Source organism: Oncorhynchus tshawytscha, linkage group LG19, assembly GCF_018296145.1.
Source record: "Oncorhynchus tshawytscha isolate Ot180627B linkage group LG19, Otsh_v2.0, whole genome shotgun sequence".
In the NCBI taxonomy this organism is placed as follows: domain Eukaryota; kingdom Metazoa; phylum Chordata; class Actinopteri; order Salmoniformes; family Salmonidae; genus Oncorhynchus; species Oncorhynchus tshawytscha.
The window spans coordinates 7,683,447-7,706,281 of NC_056447.1; the positions used below are offsets into that span (position 1 = coordinate 7,683,447).

Sequence of the window (22,835 nt, forward strand, 5' to 3'; positions counted from 1 at the left end):
AAGTTTGGCACACCTGTATTTGGGGATCTTCTCTGCAGATAATTTCAAGCTTTATCCGGTTGGATGGGGAGCGTCGCTGCGTAGCTATTTTCAGGTCTCTCCAGAGATGTTCGGTCAGGTTCAAGTCCAGGCTCTGGCTGGGACACTCAAGGACATTCAGAGACTTGTCCTGAAGCCACTCCTGCGTTGTCCTTGCTGTATGCTTAGGGTCGTTGTCCTGTTGGAAAGTGAACCTTCACCCTAGTCTGAGGTCCTGAACACTCAGGAGCTGGTTTTTGTCAAGGATCTTTCTGTACTTCGCTCCGTTATTCTTTCCCTCGATCCTGACTAGTCTCCCAGTCCCTGCTGTTGAAAAACATCCCCACGGCATGATGCTGCCACCACATGCTTCACCGTAGGGATGGTGCCACATTTCCTCCAGACTTAACGCTTGGCATTCAGGCCAAAGAGTTAAATCTTGGTTTCATCAGACTAGAGAATCTTGTTTCTCATGGTCTGAGTCCTCTAGGTGCCTTTTGGCGATCTCCAAGTGGGCTGTCATGTGCCTTTTACTGAGGAGTGCCTTCCCTCTGGCCACTCTACCATAAAGGCTTGATTGGTGGAGTTCTGCAGAGATGGTTGTCCTTTTGGAAGGTTCTCCCATCTCCACAGCGGAACTCTGGAGCTCTGTCAGAGTGACCATCGGGTTCTTGGTCACCTCCCTGACCAAGGCCCTTCTCCTCCAATTGCTCAGTTTGGCCAGGCAGCCAGCTCTAGGAAGAGTCTTGGTGATTCAAAACTTCTTCCGGTTAAGAATGATGGAGGCTACTGTGTTCTTCAATGCTGCAGAAATGTTTTGGTACCCTTGTGCCTCGACACAATCCTGTCACGTAGCTCTACAGACAATTCCTTCGACCTCATGGCTTGGTGTTTTGCTCTGACATGCACTGTCAACTGTGGGACCTTATATAGACAGGTGTGTGTGCCTTTCCAAATCATGTCCAATCAAATTTACCACAGGTCAGGGCCAATCAAGTTGTAGAAAAATCTCAAGGATGATCAATGGAAACAGGATGCACCTGAGCTCAATTTCGAGTCTCATAGTAAAGGCTCTGAATACTTATGTATATAAGGTATTTCTGTTTTAATTTTTAATACATTTGCAAAAAAGCAAGATGTGGAAAAGGGTACGGGTCTGAATACTTTCTGAATGCAATGTATGTCACTTGAATTTATTCACAACGAGTGCAATATGTATTATGACTTATGGCCAAATTCAACAACCATTTAGAGGGGAAAAAGTTATCCCCATCTTATTATATAATTTACTTAATGACATTGCCAAATTAAGTAGTGGACAGAAGGTTTTGCTAAAATGCATTTTGCATATTATTTGTGGCTGCTACAGTTGTCATACATGCCAAAGTTTAGATTTCAGAAGGGTTTGTAAACTGGAATGTGTTGACATGACAACTTTCTTTGCTTTGCTTTTTGAAAACACTTGAGATAGTATACTTCATCAGTTATCTGAAACTCAGATCATTTAGGTGGAGTGAAATGCATTGAAAATCCTAGAAACCACTAAATTTGCACCTGTGTTGTATGAACTGTATGAGTAACTGTTAACTAAGGTTGATGGGATCATTTCTCTCATGTTGGTTCATGACTAAGACTTTTTGACTTTACTGTTCGAAATGTAATACTTTTATATTCACTATATAAAATTAATAAGTGGCCATGCATTAACATTTACTGTTCGAAATGTAATACTTTTATATTCACTATATAAAATTAATAAGTGGCCATGCATTAATAGGCAAAGAATCTTTTTGCTTGTATATTGAAAGTGAGTTATTTGAACTTAATTTTGGATATTATATTGAACCTTTGGTTGGTTTCAAAATATTGTTTTAAATTGTCAACAATTAAATTACTGAAAGGCATATTTTAAAAAATTCAAAAATCTATTTAACCTTTTATCCAGGCGAAATAATTAAGAACAAATTCTTATTTACAATGACGGCCTAGCATACCAGTCTGAGCCAGACTGCTTTAAGCCGTGATTTCACCTTTAAATTAATTACTGTAGTAATTTTAAGAGGTACGCACACTTGCTTGTTTGCATGGTTGTTGTACTGTATATGCACCATGATTGTAATCTTCAAATTATTACATGCCAATTTAAATAACATGCATTCTTCATATGTGGTATGTGTTTTGGGTGGATGTATAGACTTATTACCTCAATGAGGTATGCTATGAAGTGTCACAAAAACAATTTTGCTTTCATTACTGTTTACTTCATGTATGGACTCTTAACGATAGGCAGCTGTGTAATTCATGAGACAGGGTGTTGAGAGAGAAATTTTGTCAACAATCACTTCTTCACAACTGGAATCACAGCACCAAAAATATTTCCCACCCCAATGCAAATATTCAGAGGAATGCTTTTTTTGTGTTATCTTGGCCAATCATCTTTTTACTTAGCTTAGGTCGGGGTATGTAGTTTTCTTTGCTTATTCTATAAATGATTGTTTTGCACCTTATATGTTTATATTTCTGTGTACTTTATGTTAATGATTGTGAGTATGTCCACAGCAAATGTGCATGTTAATTCATGAGCCAAGACCAAGAAAAATGAGTTCTTGATCCTAGTGCTTCTAGATTTATACTGTCATCTATTTCCGATTTTCCAAACTGAGCTTGTACCAAAATTCAAATTCTAGATCTACATTTAGCCTACCATTTGATATATTGTAATATACACCATGTAACTTTAACAAATGTATGTATGCACAATATTGTATGCAGCCAAATGAAAGTCAATCAGTTATACTGTGGTATTAGTGTATTATATATTTTTGAGGGGGGAAATTGCAACGATTCCTTTGAATGGTTGAAATGCCTGCACTCTTATATCACTCTGTTTTTGAAAAGGGATAAATTAACAATACAAACATGTACCTTTTAATCGGTAACAGTTCACATTTAGGTACCCTTTAAGGGAGTTGTAAAGGGTTTATACGTATAATGAACAAAAATATAAACGCAACATGTGAAGTGTTGGTCCCATGTTTTATGAGCTGAAATAAAAGATCCCAGAAATTTTCCATATGCCCAAAAGCTGATTTCTCTCAAACGTTGTGCACACGTTTGTTTCCATCGCTATTAGTGAGCATTTCTCTTTTGCCAAGGTCATCCATCCAACTGACAGGTGTGGCATATCAAGAAGCTGATGAAACTGTGTGATCATTACACAGGTGTACCTTGTGCTGGACACCTTAAAAGGCCACTCTGAAATGTGCAGTTTTGTCACACAACACAATGCCACAGATGTCTCAAGTTTTGAGGGAACGTGCAATTGGCATGCTGACTTCAGGAATGTCCACCAGAGCTGTTGCCAGAGAATTTAATGTTAATTTCTCTACCATAAGCCGCCTCCAACTTTGTTTTAAAGAATTTGGCAGTATGTCCAATCTGCCTCACAACCGTAGACCACATGTAACCACGCCAGCCCAGGAACTCCACGCCAGCCCAGGGACTGGCTCCCCAGTGAGTGGGCCTGTGGCTCCCCAGTGGGTGGGCCTATGACCTCCCAGGCCCACCCATGGCTGCACCCTTGCCCAGTCATGTGAAATCCATAGATTAGGGCCTAATGAATTTATTTAAATTGACTGATTTCCAATTCTGAACTGTAACTCAGTAAAATCATTAATTGTCGCATGTTGCGTTTTATATTTTTGTTCAGTATAGTTTAAAAACAATTCATTATTTATTAACATGTAGTTCATAAATCATTGATAAACATTTAAATCAGAAATATAGTGTATAAAACATCCAGATTGGAATAGTAATTTTGTTAAATAGTGTGATTTTGCCGCCATTTCCATAGTGAGCACAGGGGCACGTGCCCTCTCAGATTTGTCCTTTTGAAAAATAAATACAAAAATATTTTAAATTGTTGTTTCTCTGTAAAACTTCTAGCCACCTAGCAATATTATGAAATTGGCTTTAGTTAGCCCAGATAGATTCCCAACCTCATAACTAGCTACCAAGAAGACCATTTCAGGCTATCAGTGAAGTTCGAGTTAGACAAGCTAGCTACTATCTTAGCTTGCATGCCTGCTGTCAAGGTCGGTAGACTTTAGAAAAGCAAATATTTACTAAATGTACTGAATAAGACTTGCATTCCTTTCCATCTTTGCAGAGAAGCATATATTTTTTTTTTTTAATTTTTAAAGACATCAGTCAGATGCATACAGACTGTTCAAGATATGTTTTTTGTATTTTATTACGTAGACTTAAACATAATGATTATGGCTCTAGATTGCAGGAGAAAGAGTGTTTCTGGTGTTTGAAAAAGTAAAAGTTCTTCAATTTACAGACGGGGGGGCCTAACCCCCCTATGGACCACTCCCCCAGCCATCCTCACATACTTTGTGCCCTCTTAGATGTTTGAGGTGCATGATGCCACTATACCATTATTAATAACCATAGTAGTTGATTACAGTGCGCAACTCCCATTAAAGGGTACTTAAATGTCAAATGTTACTAATTAATCTAAAAGGTTCAGTGGTACCTGTTTGGATGCATCTAACACTGGAAACATATAAACCTGTCTGTGAACATGAGTATAACATGTACATATATCCATATATTTTCATATGACATGTATACATGAAAATATGAAAATGTATAGACCCCCTGTAATTGACATTGTAAGAATATCTTTATGGCGCAAATAATTGTTTAATAAAATATTTTCCATGGTATTTTAACTATTTGTTCATCATGAAGAAACTATTGCACTCAAAGCAAAGCTTTGTCTGGATAGTTTAATTTAAATTGTGAGGTTCACAAATCAAGCGGTAACTAAGCTGAAGTAATGATTTATTTCTTAAGTCATTTTATAACTTATTTTTTATAGAGATTTCATTGTACAAAATAATGCTCTTGTCCTACATAAACCCAGCATCATGTAGAATAGTATACATGCCTTCAAGCAAGAGGCCAATCAAGTAGTCTTTGTTGAGGCCCATCAATAGCGATAAGTGGCTGGGCCAATTATTTTGTCGTCATAACGTCCACTTTGTCTCGAAAGAGTGCAGATGGCATGGCTTTCTTGCATGAGTTATTCTATTCTGCAAGACTAACCATTTGTTACATTAATTTCATAAATCGAATACAATTACTTCAGTTCCCTTGGAAGAAAGTGTTCTCAATGCAATATTGTCAAAAGCACAAACTGATATCAATCACATTCAAATGCTTACACACAAGACCCATAGAGAGGTCATGAATTGGACTTATAGATATCTGTATACAGAACACAGATGGACACTGACATACAGTATGCCTTTTGTAAACACCAGCTGGGCGTACTGAAAAGATGTCTGAATAATCAGTGTGTCATCCCTGGTGACTGGTAGTTCCCTATCCAACTTTAGGCAGGCAACGCCAATACACAAACCATTGCCATTTCTAAAAAGATTGTAGGTATATAAGGATGTTGCTGATCATATGAAACACTCCATATTCCAGAAAATGTATATGAAATGTTGACAGTCACTTGTAGGCTACCTTCCAGACCAGTTACTTAATAGTGCAGGGTACTCTGTTGCCCTAGACTTTGCTACATTGCTGTTGGAGGGATAATGTTCATAGGGAGCAACACACATTTGTAATAACACAAGGTACTTGAACTAATGGAGTACATTTTTAAAATTTTGACAGATCGGTTTGTTTTCCAGCTGAGGTACAGCACAGTGACCTAGGGTACCCGTTCATAGGTTGGCCTGAAAACTAGAGTAAGGAAAGTAAAAATACATCTTAATATGACATTTAATAAAATGCACATACAATTATATTTGTATTCTGGGTGCACGTTTTGTTGAAATGTTATCCATAGAAAGAATGCCAAAACCAGTAAGACACAATTGAACAGTTACTCTGGGGACTGGGGAGGAGCTGTGTTTGACAGAGAGCCTTTGTACTGGACAAAGAAGTCTTCATATTAGATAGATCAGACTGACTGCTGCCGGTCATTTCATGCTGAACTTGGAGGAGGCATAGCGCTAATCAATAGAGTAGAGTGAGTATTGATTGTATCCTAGTTAGCAACCTAATTTAACCTTTGTCTTAATTCCCTTTGTATTCTTGGAGGGTATCTGGGAATGGTTAAGACTTTACATACTGACTGCTACAAGAAGGATACAGCTTGATGATTCATGTTTGATCTAGTTTGTCTGCAGATTTTACATTTTCCTAAAAGAATACGGTCTTATATTTAGGGGACATTGCAAGGCAGCAAAAATGAAGCGCTCCCTTGGACTTTGCTTGGTGGTCTGTTTTGGGATACTCGATTTGGGTAAGTGCACTTTGGCTGTAGTGCGCTTTTAAATTGCTGTATGAGGTTTGACGAGTGCTATGTCACTCCTTTTGGTGAAAGATGAGGAATACTAAACACAACTCATTCATTATAAGAATAGCTTCATTTTCTGACATGTTATATATGATATGTTTAATATGTTGCATGAAAACAATTGCAGTTTGTAGGTTAATTCTTAAGATCACCGAAAACGTTTTCTTGCCTCGGAGCCAATTGTACTCTCAGAGTGATGCAAACTACATTTATAAGTTGATGTTTGAAAAATATCTCTGACTTCAAATAACCTACTCATTAAAAAATATATATTTTTAGGCTGTGCACTTCGTTGCTTCAAGTGCTCCGATTACACAGGGCGCTGCGAAAATGTTCAAGACTGCACTTATGAAGATTCCTGTTTATCTCTGAGTGAAAAAGGTGTGTTTTTAAGTAACTTTGGATAAGAGTGTCTTATATGACTAAAATGTCATATAAATATAAGTTTGCTATAGACTTTTAGCTGGGTAACATGTACATTTAAATCTGATTACACCATATGTAGGACGTTGGCTGAAACATTTTGTATATTCCTATTTGAGGTCTAAGGCATTTGATTGTAATTGAGTAACAGTTTTATTCTTTGTAGGTGGGAAGACAATTCGACAGTGTATCAGATACACAGACTGTGACAATTCTCGACTTTCCCAGATGTTCCCTGCCGTCTCCGGGTTCACGTACCGGTGTTGCAGCAGCAACCTGTGTAATAGTAGTACCACTATTGCCACGAGAGGGCCAGTTTTCGCTTTGATGGGGTCACTATTGGTCTTCTGGTGGTCCTCACTGTGAGCTCCAACTGCCATGCACAGCTGACGCAGAGCCCTCAATGGAGCTGGAGATTGCAGTCAGTAATATGATTTTATGTTGTTGTTGATAGTTAAATGTGGTTGTTTAAATTGTGGATGAACAATGTCCGACTTAGCTGCAGTCTTTCCTGTTTTCTCAAATGCTTTTTTTTCAGTGAACTAACCTAGAGGAACACTCAAAATAGAAATCTACATGTTTATTGATTTTGGTTGTTGTAAATTGATACTTGACAGTTATGTGCATATTAGGCCATTCGCTTTAGAAGCATCAGGCTAAGACAACCTCGTTCATCCAATAATGAATAACCGGATACATTGTACATGCTATCCATACTGTAGTCTGGAGGGTTTCCTCCCACTTTATGTACACTTACTACAGCCTCATTTTACCATGATGATTAATCAATTTCACTAGGAACGCAGACTAGTCGTGAAGATAGGCTGCACAGATGGGAGGGGATATGCTAGTAGTCTATTCACCCACCTAGGCACCTACTCACCCAAGTCAAGACGGGAAAAAATGTCAGCTGAAAATATATTTCCCCCAGTGTTTTAAGTTGTGATAAGAAATATGTTTCAATAACATTTAAAACCATGTTAAAGGTTGTGAAAATTGTCAATCAGTTATATTCTCACTTGTAGAACACTCACCCAAACCAATAAAATGACCTACCGGTATTTGAAAGAGACTGTTTCCCATTTCTTTCTAACCCTGTTTATAATAGCAAGGAGGTTATCCACAGTAGCCTGTAGCTGCCATAAATGGACTGTTAAGTTTCCTTAATACAATGTTCAACTAGCAGCTAGCTTACTAGCTAGCAACAACAACAACAAACAACAATAGTATTGGATTCTCCATCAACACACTGCAATTTAAGACACACTTTTGAAAGTACGGCCAAGTGCAGCTTTTAACTATTTAAACAGTTTATTTTTTCTGGAATTGTTTCAATTTGTTATTTTATGAGTTTGTCGGGACGGATGTGGGTAGGGAAAGTTGCTATGCACCGGAGCACTGCGAATGGTTGACCAGCCAATAATGTGCCCGAAATTAAATTACACTAGTTGTTTGCATAACATTTGGAATATAATTTAATGTTCACATCAAAAATTGGTTATCAATAAATACAATATTACAAACATCCCGTGGCATTATGTGGGATGCAGTGGGATCTAAAAAGGATTCTGGGAACCCTCTCCATTAAAATAAGCTACTTGAGTCTATACTTTGTGCTTTCTTACAATTTAACTTCATTTATGTTAAGGTAAAATAACAATGACAATAATGTTGACTAAGGGCTCTATTCAATCTGTAAAGCGGAGGCGTTACAGATCCCACAATATAAATGTAAAGGTAATTTCTGATTGAGCCAACATATTCAACGTTTACCATGAATGCAGTCTCCGCTAAAGCAGGAACATTAGATTTCAATCAGCTGTAAAACTAAACTTCCGTGGTGTGGACTGAATAAAGTCCTAAGTCAACACAACTATTTACACAAATAAAAATGAAAACAAAGGTAATCATTTCACGAGAGCATTATATCAATACATGAACCTTATTTTCTGGCATCAATTTTACTATTCCCTGTCACTAAAGTCTCCCAGACCTTCCACCTCAATCTTTCGACCAATCTCTTCCAGCTGAACTGTTTTCTTCTGCCCATTCTTCTCCTTTGCTTTCACATGCTCCTCTTTCTCTGGCTGTGCTGCATACCAGGGCCGGGAGGCAGAGCTGCTATCACAAGTCCGTCCCCCTCTTCGGAACCCTCCCCTGCCAGCCCTGACCAATCCCCAGCCCTGTAGCTGGCCTTCAGGCACGTCCCCCTCCTGCACTCCTCGTATCTGGTCCAGCTCCTTGGCGCTGAGGGCGGGCATGCGCACAGGGACCGTGTTCCCGAACTTCGAGTAGTCCACTGAGTAGCGGCCATCCTCCTCTGTCATGATGGAAACGAAACGCCGGCCCCACAGAATCTCCTCGGGGGTGTAGGAAGTACGCGCCTGCATGGTGATACCTGTGGTCTCCACCACACCTGTCAATCAACAAAGACAATAAATCAGTCATTTGTTTTTGACGAATCAGAATACCACAAATGGTTGATTACTTAGAATGAAATTCAAAATTAATTTGTTTGTGATACTGTAGACATGAAAGAGTATACAAAAAAAACTATAATTTGAAGGGCTACAGTAGACCACTTAAGGTCTGAAAACATCTGACAAACTTTGATTTTGGAGTGAACTATCACTTGAAGGCTCTATTTTAACAAACCTTATGCAATGGTAAATGTTAGTGCTGGCGTCAGGAATATTTTAGTTATTTTCACAACTGGAATTATGGGTGCAAAAGGGCTGGGTTTTGATGAATAAAACAAGTGTGTGTGTCGAGGCTTGGCCCCTCACTCAGAACATGCTCCATGGCTAAATATGTGGTTGCTTCAAGTTGTGTATTTACAGTCTTATGTATTACATAGTCATAAACTCTAAATATGTTAGTCCGTTATAGCCTAGTTTGCCCCATATTTTCTAAATATGTTGAACATGTTTGTAGTCCCCAATTGTTCTCATTGCATTGCTTCAATATGGAAATACATTGTTAAACATTGGCTAAAGCATTCGCACTGATATAGGAGCAAAACCTACTGTAAATTGCAGTCTGGACATGGACATGCCAAACATAGTCAATAAGCAGAATTAAATTCACTGGGCTATTGATAAGGCCTAAAAATACAGTTTATAATTCGAATTATTCTAATTAAAGAAGACATCAAAACTATGTAATAACACTTATGGAATCATGTAGTAACCAAAAAAAGTGTTAAATCCAAATATATTTTATATTTGACATTCTTTAAAGTAGCCACCCTTTGCCTTGATGACATCTTTGCACACTCTTGGCATTCTCTCAACCAGCTTCACCTGGAATGCTTTCCCAACAGTCTTGAAGGAATTCCCACATATGCTGAGCACTTGTTGGCTGATTTTCCTTCACTCGGAGGTCCACAATGAGGATTAGGCACAATAGTGGACTTTGCGGTTAGCCTTCAAAATAAAAGTATGTCATTGACTGTGATGCAAATTAATACAAATAGTAGAATTATGCCATACTTTTATTTTGAAGGCTAACAGCAAAGTCCACTATTGTGGCTAGCGACCACCATTAATCAAATCAGAACTGTCTTATAAATTAGGGTTATTTTAGAGAATGACACCTACTGAAACAGATTATGTTGTATTATTTGACACGTCAAATAGTGTTATTTGACGTGTATCTTTTTGACACGCAAAGACCCAAGCGGCATCCATAGAAATCTTGGTTGAGAATGAAACGACTGAACAACGAAACAGCACAGCAAGTAAGTGAAAGAAATAGGATTTGATGATGTTTTACTGGTAATGGGCTCTTGTGTAAATGCCAACAAAATACATTTTTGGTCAGTGGTGTGTGTGTAACCTTTATTTAACTAGGCGGGTCAGTTAAGAACAAATTCTTATTTACAATGATGGCTTGGACGACACTGGGCCAATAGTGCTCTGCCCTATGGGACTCCCAATCACGGCCGGATGTGATACATTCTGGATTCGAACCAGGGACTGTAATGACGCCTCTTGCACTGAGATGCAGTGCCTTAGACCGCTGCATCCATGTATGTTAACTATTTAACTGTACTAGAATGATTAAAAGGCAGCCAACATTTTAAATATCGGTTATTAGTATCGGGTTTCTTTTGGCAAGGAAAATATTGGATATCGATATTGGCCAAAAATGTAATATTGGTGCATCACTACTTACTTAATCTGTAGCCTAATAGACTGCATGGTTTCCAGAATCGTAGTGGGAGGACCTCACATCATGTCATCGAGTGACTCCAAGTCATGATGGTTATTATATCAATATTTGCACATAAAGGCATTTCCACCATCATTTCTCGCATAATGAATTTTACCGACACAAAAAGATCCCCACCATGGCGAATGAACAAATGATCTGTCGGCATTTATAAAATTGTACCGAAACTACATGTTTCCATCACAGCTTTCATATTTTTGTTTTTATAGGGTATGACTTTACACGCATAACAACTGTGGATGGAATCGTGGTTATAGTTGAAGACTCTTCTTTGAGTCATAAAAGTGCATTAAAATTACTAAGGAGCCGTGCACACTTTGGAGAAGTGTGTGGTCACTTGGACACACCAGTGAGTCCTCGCATGCAAACCCTTGTCATTTTTTGTCTTATGTTGCACCTACCCCACATTTCCCAGGAATATTCTTATCGTGTTACTGAATGTATCCAGAGCATTTTCTGATTTCGTTATCAATGAATGCAGCAAAGTACAGTAAATATAAAATCCACATAAAATCAACAGTGTAATGTTTGGATTCAGTCGTGTCAGGTTGTGTCCTCAATTTTGATCTAATCATTTCCCCATCATCTCCAAACTGTTCCCTTTCAATTGCTACCATGGTTTTGCAATATGCTTTTCATATTTATTCTGTAAGAAACATTTCAATTTAGCCCTATCCATATACAGTGCATTCGGAAAGTATTCAGACCCCTTGACTTTTTCCACATTTTGTGACATCAGTCTCATTCTAAAATTGATTAAATTAAATCTACACACAATAACTCATCATGACAAAAACCCTTTACTCAGTACTTTATTGAAGCCCCTTTTGGCAGCGATTACAGCCTTGCGTCTTTTTGGGTATGACACTACAAGCTTGGCACACCTGTACTTGGGGAGTTTCTCGCATTCTTCTCTGCAGATCCTCTCAAGCTCTGTCAGGTTGGATGGGGAGCGTTGCTGCATAGCTATTTTCAGGTCTCTCCAGAGATGTTCGATCGGGTTCAAGCTGGGCCACTCAAGGACATTCAGAGACTTCTCCCGAAGCCACTTCTGCGTTGTCTTGGCTGTGTGATTAGGGTCGTTGTCCTGTTGGAAGGTGAACCTTCGCCCCAGTCTGAGGTCCTAAGCGCTCTGGAGCAGGTTTTCATCAAGGATCTCTCTGTACTTTGCTATGCTCATCTTTCCCTCGATCCCAGTCCCTGCCGCTGAAAAACATCCCCACAGCATGATGCTGCTACCACCATGCTTCACCGTAGGGATGGTATTGGCCAGGTGATGAGCGGTGCCTGGTTTCCTCCAGACGTGACACTTGGCATTTTCAGGCCAATGAGTTCTGAATACTTATCTGAATAAGGTATTTCTGTTTTTATTTGTAATAAATTAGCAAACGTTTGTCAAAACCTGTTTTCGCTTTGTCATTATTGTGTGTATATAATTAATTTAATCCATTTTAGAATTATGTTGTAATGTAACAAAATGTGGAAAAATGGAAGGGGTCTGAATTCCTTCTGAATGCACTGTAGGCCAATTCCCACGAATGTAATGGGTTAACACAAAACTACCAAAACAATTAGTTATAGTGAATATGGCAATCGAAAAGCCCAAATCAGCGGTAAGATGTGCAATAAGCAAGATGTGAGTTGAGTCCACTCCAGTCTACACAACTCTGCCGGTAAAAAACATTTTTCTACAGCGCATTTGGTAGCATCACCCAACAATGATTTGACATTACAAAAGCCATTTCACATGCAATTGAAGGTGCTGCACAGATATACACATTTTAGATCAGCTGCGCTCTGTGTTCTGAATAGTTTGACAGGCTACTGAAGGAGAGGACGCATCAATTCAGTCACTAAAGATTAGGGTTATTTTCTGAGTAATAAACATTAGTGGACCGGCAGTTCGTAACGTTTGAAACGATTTTCTGTCCGATTCATGCTGCAGTTGAATCGGTTTGGGCTCCCGATACACTAGCTCTTAAATATTTGAACCGGGGACCGATGCGTATCGGTGAATCGTTCCATCCCTATGAACAACACATCATCATCTCCCATCCTACCTTCAAGAATCACAATGATCTCCATGTCCTCTGTGGCCAGGGAGTGGGCGGAGACCTCATAGAGTGGGCTGCCACGTTCTATGGTGTGACTAATGATGAGAGGGGACACCAGGAAGATGCCGTTGCTCCTAAGGGGATTCTCCACCTGGATATCCAGCTGGCAGACAGGGATCACCTCACCCTCAGTGGTGACTGTCCGGCGGATCACCTGCCACCGGCAGACAGAGAGAGGGGACATATTAAAGAGCTCCTCATCACTCACTACAGCTCAAGAACCGTCAATGGTTTCACATGATATCGGTCATCTGTTAAAGCCATAATCAGCTACCTAACTGAGCACTTATTGAAAATACTTTCATAACCATACATAACCCAGAAATGTACATTTTGTGATTAAAGAGGTTATTGCACAGTAATAACAGTGTGAATACTGCATTTCAACCCAAAACTACCACCTCACATTTACGCTGATGGTCCCAATTACTAGCGATCGGGGGAAAAAAATAATAGTTACATATCGGAATCAATCAATCAAATGTATTTATAAAGCCCTTCTTACATCAGAATATGTCACAAAGTGCTATACAGAAACCCAGCCTAAAACCCCAAACAGCAAGCAATGCAGATGTAAAAGCATGGTGACTAGAAAAACTCCCTAGAAAGGCCAGAACCTAGGATGAAACCGAGAAAGGAGCCATGCTCTGAGGGGTGGCCAGTCCTCTTCTGGCTGTGCCGGGTGGAGATTATAAGAGTACATGGCCATTTAAGGCCAGATTGTTCTTCAAGATGTTCAAATGTTCATAGATTACCAGCAGGGTCAAATATTATTTTTGACGATATATCGTAATCGGTTTGACAATATCGCAGTATTATTTTTGCGCTAGTTGGCTATACCTACACCAAAACAACAACAAAAATGTCCCTTCAAAGATTGTTCTCCATCTTCTTTTTAAATAGGAAGCCGATTTGTTTTCAGTACTTATTTCCATGACTGATGAAAACTCGTTTTCTCATGGGTCTCTTGTCCCTCTGCGGCAGACATATGGTGAGCAATGTTTGGAACATCGAATCACAATAATATCAGTATTGAAACGCAACGTTTATTTGTGGTACAGTGGGATTAAAACTGATTTAATTATATTTTTTTTGTCAATGATCTACACAAAATACTCTTGTCAAAGTGTAAGAAAAGTTCTAACATATGTCAAAAATGCATGAAAAATATAACACCAATATATCTTCATTAGCTAAGTATTCAACCCCTGTTTGACAGTGATTACAGCAGTGAGTCTGGTTAAGTCTCTTTACACACCTGGATTGTACAATATTTGCACATTATTATTTATTACATTCTTCAAGCTCTGTCAAGTTGGTTGTTGATCATTGCTAGACAGCCATTTTCAAGTCTTACCATAGATTTTCATGCGAATTTAAGTCAAAACTGTAACGAGGCCATTTAGGAACATTCAATGTCATCTTGGTAAGCAACTCCAGTGTATATTTGGCCTTGTGTTTTAGGTTATTGCCCTGCTGAAAGGTGCATTTTTTCCCCAGCGTCTTTTGGAAAGAAGAATGAACCAGGTTTGCCTCTAGGATTTTGCTTGTGCTTAGCTCTATTCCGTTTCTTTCAATCCCAAAAAACTCTGTAGTCCTTGCCGATAACAAGCATACCTATAACATGATGCAGCCAGCACCATACTTGAAAATATTAAGATTGGTACTCAGTGATGTGTTGGATGTGCCCCAAACATAAAGCGTTGTATCCCGTCCAAAGTGTAATTAATAGCTTCACCATGCTCAAAGTGATATTTCATGTTTTACCCATCTACAAATTAGGTGCCCTTCTTTGCGAGGCATTGGAAAACCTCCCTGGTCTTTGTGGTTGAATCTGTGTTTGAAATTCACTGCTCAACTGAGGGACCTTTCAGATAATTTTAAGTGTGGGGTACAGAGATGAGGTAGTCTTTCAAAACTCATGTTAAACACTATTATTGCACACAGAGAGATCATGCAACTTATTATGTGACTTGTTTTTACTCCTGAACTTATCTAGGCTTGCCATAACAAAGGGGTTGAATACTTATTGACTCAAGACATTTCAGCTTTACATTTTGTCTTAATTTGTAAACATTTCTCAAAAGATAATTCCACTTTGACATTATGGGGTATTGTGTGTATGCCAGAGACAAGAAATCTAAATGTAATCCATTTTAAATTCAGGCTGTAACACATCAAAATGTGGAAAAAGTCTGAAGGCACAATTGTGAGAATCACAATACACATCATATCAGCACCTAAGTGTCGTGATAATATCGTATCTTGAGGTCCCTGGCAATTCCCAGCCCTACCAATTACTGTATATCCTGGGCCCAGTATCAGATAGGATAAAATGCATATGAATAGAATGGATGACTCATTGACTTGAATGGGGACTTTGTTCTATTCATTCTGTTTCTATGCATTTAATCCTATCCGATAGGCGAAATCCAGACAACTTTTAAAAAACTGGGCCCTGAGCATAACCTGGAGTTGAATAGTGGCCGAGATGATCATGCTCTTCCGCAGGTCACCCAAGCGGAACATGAACGTGGGCCGGCCTTGGCGTGGTGCGATCACTGCGTTCCGAGAGAAGATGAGGGTCTCTGCTCGCCTGTTAGCCTGAGCAGTCTTCATGAAGACACAGCCAAGCATCACAGCATTGACAATCAGCCCGAGAATGTTCTGGACGATCAGCACCATGATGGCCAGCGGACACTCCTCTGTCACCATTCGCCCCCCGAAACCTATCGTCACCTGGAGGACAGATGGACATGTAAAATCAGATAATGACTACATACTGTGTGCACTGTACTGTATTGTACAGTGCACCAGCAAAGACAAAATTTAATTCATGTGAGACAAAAGGGCAAATTATCACATTTTCTAACGGTCCCATTAAGTGTAGTTTGATATGTTTGTACAAAACTATCTGCAACAATGTTTTACAAAACCAATGTCAAAAGGTTTGGTAAGTGGATGCTTACCTGCACTTCGATGGAGAAGAGGAAGGCAGAGGTAAAGGAGTTAATGGCAGTGACACAGGGCACGGGCCCGGGATCCCCGTTTGGGTCACGGGGTTCCAAGTCACCGTGGGCAAAGGCCATGAGCCACCACATCATGGCAAAGAGCATCCATGAGCAGAGGAAGGCCGAGGTGAAGATGAGGAGGGAGTAATGCCATTTTAGGTCCACCATAGTCGTGAAGACATCCTGAAGGAATCTGCCCTATGGTGGCCAAGAGATGAAAATAAGTATCCATATTACAAGTACAACTCCACTGTTAATCAAATGTAAATCAAACAGGGTTTGTTAGATGATGCTCAACTGCCAGCTTCCTCCGCCTGCATTCTAGAGATGGTTAGTATTGTAGTGGAATGGAGATCTGGGATCCATATGTGTCAAGCGTCTCAGAATAGTTGTGCTCATTAAGGATCAGTTTTGCCTTTTAGATCACAACGAATAAGATTACATGGATGGGGGGGCCTGATCCTAGATTAGCTACTCCTACTCTGAGACACTTAATTTTTGGCCAAGAAAAGTAGACAATTTCAAAATGTTTCTGACCTGCTCGCGAATGTTCTTGTGGGCCACATTACAGGATCCATTCTTGGTTATAAACCTGGCCCGTTGGGAATTGGTTTTGAACTGGTTGGGCTGCTTGGCATTCTCTGCCAGTCGGGTCAGAAAGAACCCATCCGGTAGTAGTGGGCCCTTCCGGGCCAGCATATTGCTGGTGAGGAAAAAGGATGTATTTCACTGGAAAGAGCACATTTTATTTGATTAAAATCTGTGAAAACAAAATATGTCAATTGAATACATCATATATCAACTGAAACATTTTTCCAGATGGATATCTATTAGGGCCAATTAATGCAGACAGCATCCTGATGCCAAATCATTACATACAGTAGTCATTACATAATATCATGAGTCATTCATTTTTAAGCTTATAACGTTTCAAAATAGTCTACACTAGCATAGGTTTATCGCAGTCATTGGATATGCAAATTCAGGTGTACCTCTGAAGGTAGCTGAAGAATTAAACGACATTCGCCATAATATTATTTATCAGGCTATGCTAGCTAGCTAGTCTAGCCAGCTAGCTAGTTTAGCCACTTCAGCCATGAATGCAAATGGAACGAACAAACGAAGCATCTATTTTTGAAAGACTTGCTTACTAGCACGCTTATATAAAAAGCTAGAATTTGAACAATTTAGTCGCCAGGCGAGTGTATAATATTAACAACACATGTCATCTAGTCGCGTGCACTGTACAAGAAGCAGGTGCACAAGATTTAGGAAAGTGACTGGCTCGCGCGGCCGACGTAAACATCTGTAGTCAGGGTGGTGACGATGATGAGAATGTAGCATTTATAATTATTACATTCACTGTGTTTCACACCTATGGTTTCACAATATGATAAGCACATATCTTACCTCGATATAAGTGGCAGTGAGTCTTTTGGAAAATAAATTGAACAAAATAACCCAGATGATTTCAGAGCTACGTATGTCCCCAGTCCATTGTACTGACGCTGTTGCAGAATGTCAAACGTAACCTGAGTGGACCACTGACCCCAATGCATTTAACGCAGTTTGCAGATTGAGGTTAAATTAATTGATTGGATATTGTGATTCAAGGAAATTGAAAGCAACATTTTATGAACAATTATTTACAAGTACATTTTTGTAAACAATTAGCGATTTCTTTAGCTTTTTCCTTCTGTAAAATATTTTTCCTTCATACTTACTTCATTGATCGAAAAGTGTGTCTTAACTCCACAAGAAAAGAAACGCAGAAACTGCTAATAGTCAGTTTTGTATTTTAGATTAAGATTGGGATTGAATGGAATGGCATAGTATTTGCTGGACCTATCTGTGTCTATGGGGAACTGGAACTTTATCACACAGTCTGTACATTTCATTGTAAAACATTTCCTGTAAAATGTACAGTAATCTACTGACAGCAGATGGCCAGTAAGTTACTGTAATTTATTTTACAGTACAGCTACTGTAATAAATTTTACGGTAATCAATTCTACAGTACCACATATTTTACTGTGATCAAATGTCAAGTGTATTACAAAATGATTGTAATTACAACAATATATCTTATGATATACCTCTGACTATCACTGAATAGTGTCAATACAATACTGAGATATTCATTGTAACTTGATGCCAGAGCAATGAAACAGTACAAAAGAGTAAAAATTACGATTAAACTGTAAGAAAATTATTTCTACAGTATTTTACTGTAATTACAAGGGATTAGAGCAAGCAGGCTGGCTGTAGACATTTGCATATTATATCATATTAAGGAATACTAGGTGTTTTATATCACTTGCACCTCTGGTGATTACAGGGCAAAACAGATCAAATGGACATGAAAAGGTTTAAGACCCGCTTACCACTCTGATATAATAGGAAACTACTACCACATATCACCTAACAAAGACTTCTAAATTGACTGTCACTACACTGCAAAACAGATAAAAAAGGACATGGCTAGCCACTCAACCATTACATGTTTGATCTGTTCTCTATTTACAGTTGAAGTCAGAAGATTACATACACTTACGTTGGAGTCATTAAAACTTGTTTTTCAACCACTCCACAAATTTCTTGTTAACAAACTATAGTTTTTGCAAGTCGTTTAGGACATCTACTTTGTGCATGACACAAGTCATTTTTCCAACAATTGTTTACAGACTATTTCACTTATAATTTACTATATCACAATTCCAGTGGGTCAGAAGTGTGCATACACTAAGTTGACAGTGCCTTTAAACAGCTTGGCAAATTCCAGAAAATTATGTCATGGCTTTAGAAGCTAATGAACATAATTTGAGACAATTGGAGGTGTACCTGTGGATGTATTTCAAGGCCTACCTTCAAACGCAGTGCCTCTTTGCTTGACATCATGGGAAAATCAACAGAAATCGGTCAAGACTTCAGAATAGAAATTGTAGACCTCCACAAGTCTGGTTCATCCTTGGGAGCAATATCCAAATGCCTGAAGGTACCACGTTCATCTGTACAAACAATAGTACGCAAGTATAAACACCATGGGACCGCGCAGCCATCATACAGCTCAGGAAGGAGACGCGTTCTGTCTCCTAGAGATGAATGTACTTTGGTGCAAAAAGTGCAAATCAATCCCAGAACAACATCAAAGGACCTTGTGAAGATGCTGGAGGAAACAGGTACAAAAGTATCTATATCCACAGTAAAACGAGTCTTATATCGACATAACCTGATAGGCCGCTCAGCAAGAAAGTAGCCACTGCTCCACAACCGCCATAAAAAAGCCAGACTACTGTCATGCCCTGACCTTAGTATTTTGTGTTTTCTTTATTATTTTGGTCAGGCCAGGGTGTGACATGGGTGATTTATGTGTCTTGTCTTGTCTAGGGGTTTATTAGATTTATGGGGTTGTGTGTAGTATAGTAGTCTAGGAAAGTCTATGGTTGCCTGGAGTGGTTCTCAATCAGACGCAGGTGTTTATCGTTGTCTCTGATTGGGAACCATATTTAGGCAGCCATATTCTTTAGGTATTTCGTGGGTGATTGTTCCTGTCTCTGTGTTTGTTGCACCAGATAGGCTGTTTAGGTTTTCACGGTTCTTGTTTTGTATATTGTTTGTATTTTCATCTTTATTAAAGATGTTTATAAATAACCACGCTGCATTTTGGTCTTCCTCTCTTTCGACAGAAGAAAACCATAACAACTATGGTTTGCAACTGCACATGGGGAAAAAATATCATATTTCTTGGAGAAATGTCCTCTGGTCTGATTAAACAAAAATAGAACTGTTTGGCCATAATGACCATCATTATGTTTGGAGAAAAAAGGGGGAGGCTTGTAAGCCGAAGAACACCATCCCAACCGTGAAGCACGGGTGTGGCAGCATCATGTTGTGGGGGGGTGCTTTGCTGCAGGAGGGACTGGTGCACTTCACTAAATAGATGGCACCATGAAGAGGGAATATTATGTGGATATATTGAAGCAACATCTCAAGACATCCGTCAGGAAGTTAAAACTTGGTCGCAAATGGGTCTTCCAAATGGACAATGACCCCAAGAATACTTCCAAAGTTGTGGCAAAATGGCTTAAGGACAACAAAGGCAATGTTTTGGAGTGGCCATCACAAAGCCCTGACCTCAATCTTATAGAAAATGTGTGGGTAGAACTGAAAAAGTGTGTGCGAGCAAGGAGGCCTACAAACCTGACTCCAGCAGACTTACACCAGCTCTGTCAAGAAGAATGGGCCAAAATTCACCCAACTTATTGTGGGAAGCTTGTGGAAGGCTACCCGAAACGTTTGACACAAGTTATGCAATGCTACCAAATACTAATTGAGTGTATGTAAACTTCTGACCCACTGGGAATGTGATGAAAGTAATAAAAGCTGAAATAAATCACTCTCCTATTATTCTGAAATGTCACATTGTTAAAATAAAGTGGTGATCCTAACTGACCTAAGACAAGGGAATTTTTACTAGGATTAAATGTCAGGAAATGTGAAAAACTGAGTTTAAATGTATTTGGCTGAGGTGTATGTAAACTTCCAACTTCAACTGTAAATGTAAATGTTAGGGAACCACTACCACATATCACTTAAGTTCATAAAGCAATCTCACTAACGGATGCAACAAATATAGCCTCTTACAAGACATGCCTCAAAATATGTTAATGAGTGAGAAACAACAATACCATGCACATACTAGTGTTCAAAAGGTTTTTGGCACTCCAAAATGCGGTATGGTACTGTATTCTGAATTACAGTAAATTACTGGCAGCTAGATGCCAGTAGGTTGCTGTAGAGTTTCAGGACAAGTTTTGTAGAATTCCTAAAATACAGTACATTACCGTATTCTGTGGGCATTCTTACTCACGGGTGCAACAAATATGGTCTCTTACAATAAGGAGTATTGGTGTCTCTGAGGGATCTTTGGCCTGTTTTGCTAACTACCTCTCTCAATGTGTGCAGTGTATAAAGTCAGAAAATCTGCTTTCTCAACCACTGCCTGTCACCAAGGGAGTACCCCAAGGCTCAATCCTAGGCCCCACGCTCTTATCAATTTACATCAACAATATAGCTCAGGCAGTAGGAAACTCTGCATCATTTGCATATACATGAATGAGTCTTAGACTCACCTGGCCCCTCCCCAGATTTTGTGCTAAATGCTCTACAACAAAGCTTTCTTAGTGTCCAACATGCTTTCTCCACCCTTAACATTGTACCTCATACAAGTACTTGGGAGTATGGCTAGACTGTGCACTGTCCTTCGCTCAGCACATATCAAAGCTGCAGGCTAAAGTTAAATCAAGACTTGGTTTCCTCTATCTATATCACTCCTCTTTCGCCCCAGCTGTCAAACTAACCCTGACTCAGATGACCATCCTACCCATGCTAGATTACGGAGACATAATTTATAGATTGGCAGGTAAGGGTGCTCTCGAGCGGCTAGACGTTCTTTATCATTCGGCCATCAGATTTGCCACCAATGCTCCTTATAGGACACATCAATGCACTCTATACTCCTCTGTAAACTGGTCATCTCTGTATACCCATTGCAAGACCCACTGGTTGATGCTTATTTATAAAACCCTCTTAGGCCTCACTCCCCCTATCTGAGATATCTACTGCAGCCATCATCCTCCACATACAACACCCGTTCTGCCAGCACACACACCCCTGGGCCGCTCCTCTTTTCAGTTCGCTGCAGCTAGTGACTGGAACGAGCTGCAACAAACACTCAAACTGGACAGTTTTATTTCCATCTCTTCATTCAAAGATTTAATAATGGACACTACATGTAGGTATGGTTAAAGTGACTATGCATATATGATGAATAGAGAGTAGCAGTAGTGTAAAAAGAGGGGTTGGCGGGTGGTGGGACACAATGCAGATAGCACGGTGAGCCAATGAGCGGGGGTACTGGTTGGTCGGGCCAATTGAGGTAGTATGTACATGACTGTATAGTTAAAGTGACTATGCATATAAGATAAGCAGAGAGTAGCAGCAGTGTAAAAGAGGGGTTGTCAAAGAGGGGTAGTCCGGGTAACCATTTGGTTACCTGTTCAGGAGTCTTATGGCTTGGGGGTAAAAACTGTTGAGAAGCCTTTTTGTCCTAGACTTGGCACTCTGGTACCGCTTGCCATGGTAGTAGAGAGAACGGTCTATGACAGGAGTGGCTGGGGTCTTTGACAATTTTTAGGGCCTTCCTCTGACACCACCTGGTGTAGAGGTCCTGGATGGCATGCAGCTTTGCCCCAGTGGTGTACTGGGTCATAAGCACTAACCTCTGAAGTGCCTTGCGGTCGGAGGCCAAAGAATTGCCATACCAGGCAGTGATGCAACTGGTCAGGATGAATCTCAATGTTGCAGCTGTAGAACATTTTGAGGATCTCAGGACCCATGCCAAATCTTTTTAGTTTCCTGAGGGAGAATTGGCTTTGTCGTGCCCTCTTCATGACTATCTTGGTGTGTTTGGACCATTCTAGTTTGTTGGTGATGTGGACACCAAGGAACTTGAAGCTCTCAACCTGCTCCACTACAGCCCCATCGATGAGAATGGGGGTGTGCTCAGTGCTCCTTGCAGAGGGAGGTGTTTATTCCCAGGTTCCTTAGCTTAGTGATGAGCTTTGAGGGTACTATGGTGTTGAACGCTGAGCT

General features: G+C 39.7%; 2 protein-coding genes across 3 annotated transcripts; one reads left to right on the top strand and one right to left on the bottom strand.

Moving 5' to 3' along the window:
* Positions 1 to 6,076: 6,076 nt before the first annotated feature.
* LOC112218304 (CD59 glycoprotein) lies at positions 6,077 to 7,884 on the top strand. The gene is made up of 3 exons (XM_024378978.2): positions 6,077 to 6,346; positions 6,680 to 6,781; positions 6,990 to 7,884. Exons 1-3 carry the CDS (start codon positions 6,292 to 6,294, stop codon positions 7,187 to 7,189), a joined length of 357 nt encoding a protein of 118 aa, XP_024234746.1. The 5' UTR covers positions 6,077 to 6,291; the 3' UTR covers positions 7,190 to 7,884.
* Positions 7,885 to 8,280: 396 nt separating this feature from the next.
* Positions 8,281 to 17,724, bottom strand: kcnj11l (potassium inwardly rectifying channel subfamily J member 11, like). Of its 2 annotated transcripts, none has more exons than XM_024378976.2 (6): positions 17,592 to 17,724; positions 16,719 to 16,910; positions 16,140 to 16,379; positions 15,640 to 15,909; positions 13,117 to 13,324; positions 8,281 to 9,239 (listed from the first exon to the last, which is right to left on the bottom strand). In XM_024378976.2, the coding sequence occupies exons 2-6, from the start codon at positions 16,878 to 16,880 to the stop codon at positions 8,788 to 8,790; spliced, it is 1,332 nt and encodes a 443-aa protein (XP_024234744.1). In that variant the 5' UTR covers positions 16,881 to 16,910; positions 17,592 to 17,724; the 3' UTR covers positions 8,281 to 8,787. The 2 variants fall into 2 exon arrangements, with proteins under 2 accessions (XP_024234744.1, XP_024234745.1); XM_024378977.2 differs by lacking the exon at positions 17,592 to 17,724 and adding an exon at positions 17,174 to 17,469.
* Positions 17,725 to 22,835: the final 5,111 nt, after the last annotated feature.

Bases quoted from the DNA above. Each gene is read 5' to 3' on its own strand.
- kcnj11l (XM_024378976.2), bottom strand. From the start codon at position 16,880: ATGCTGGCCCGGAAGGGCCCACTACTACCGGATGGGTTCTTTCTGACC. The intron at 15,910-16,139 runs GTAAGCATCCAC...TCTGTCCTCCAG, and splicing joins TCTTCTCCATCGAAGTGCAG to GTGACGATAGGTTTCGGGGG. The intron at 13,325-15,639 runs GTTATGCTCAGG...TGCCGGTGGCAG, and splicing joins CGGCCACTATTCAACTCCAG to GTGATCCGCCGGACAGTCAC.
- LOC112218304 (XM_024378978.2), top strand. From the start codon at position 6,292: ATGAAGCGCTCCCTTGGACTTTGCTTGGTGGTCTGTTTTGGGATACTC. The intron at 6,347-6,679 runs GTAAGTGCACTT...ATATATTTTTAG, and splicing joins TTTTGGGATACTCGATTTGG to GCTGTGCACTTCGTTGCTTC. The intron at 6,782-6,989 runs GTGTGTTTTTAA...TATTCTTTGTAG, and splicing joins TTTATCTCTGAGTGAAAAAG to GTGGGAAGACAATTCGACAG.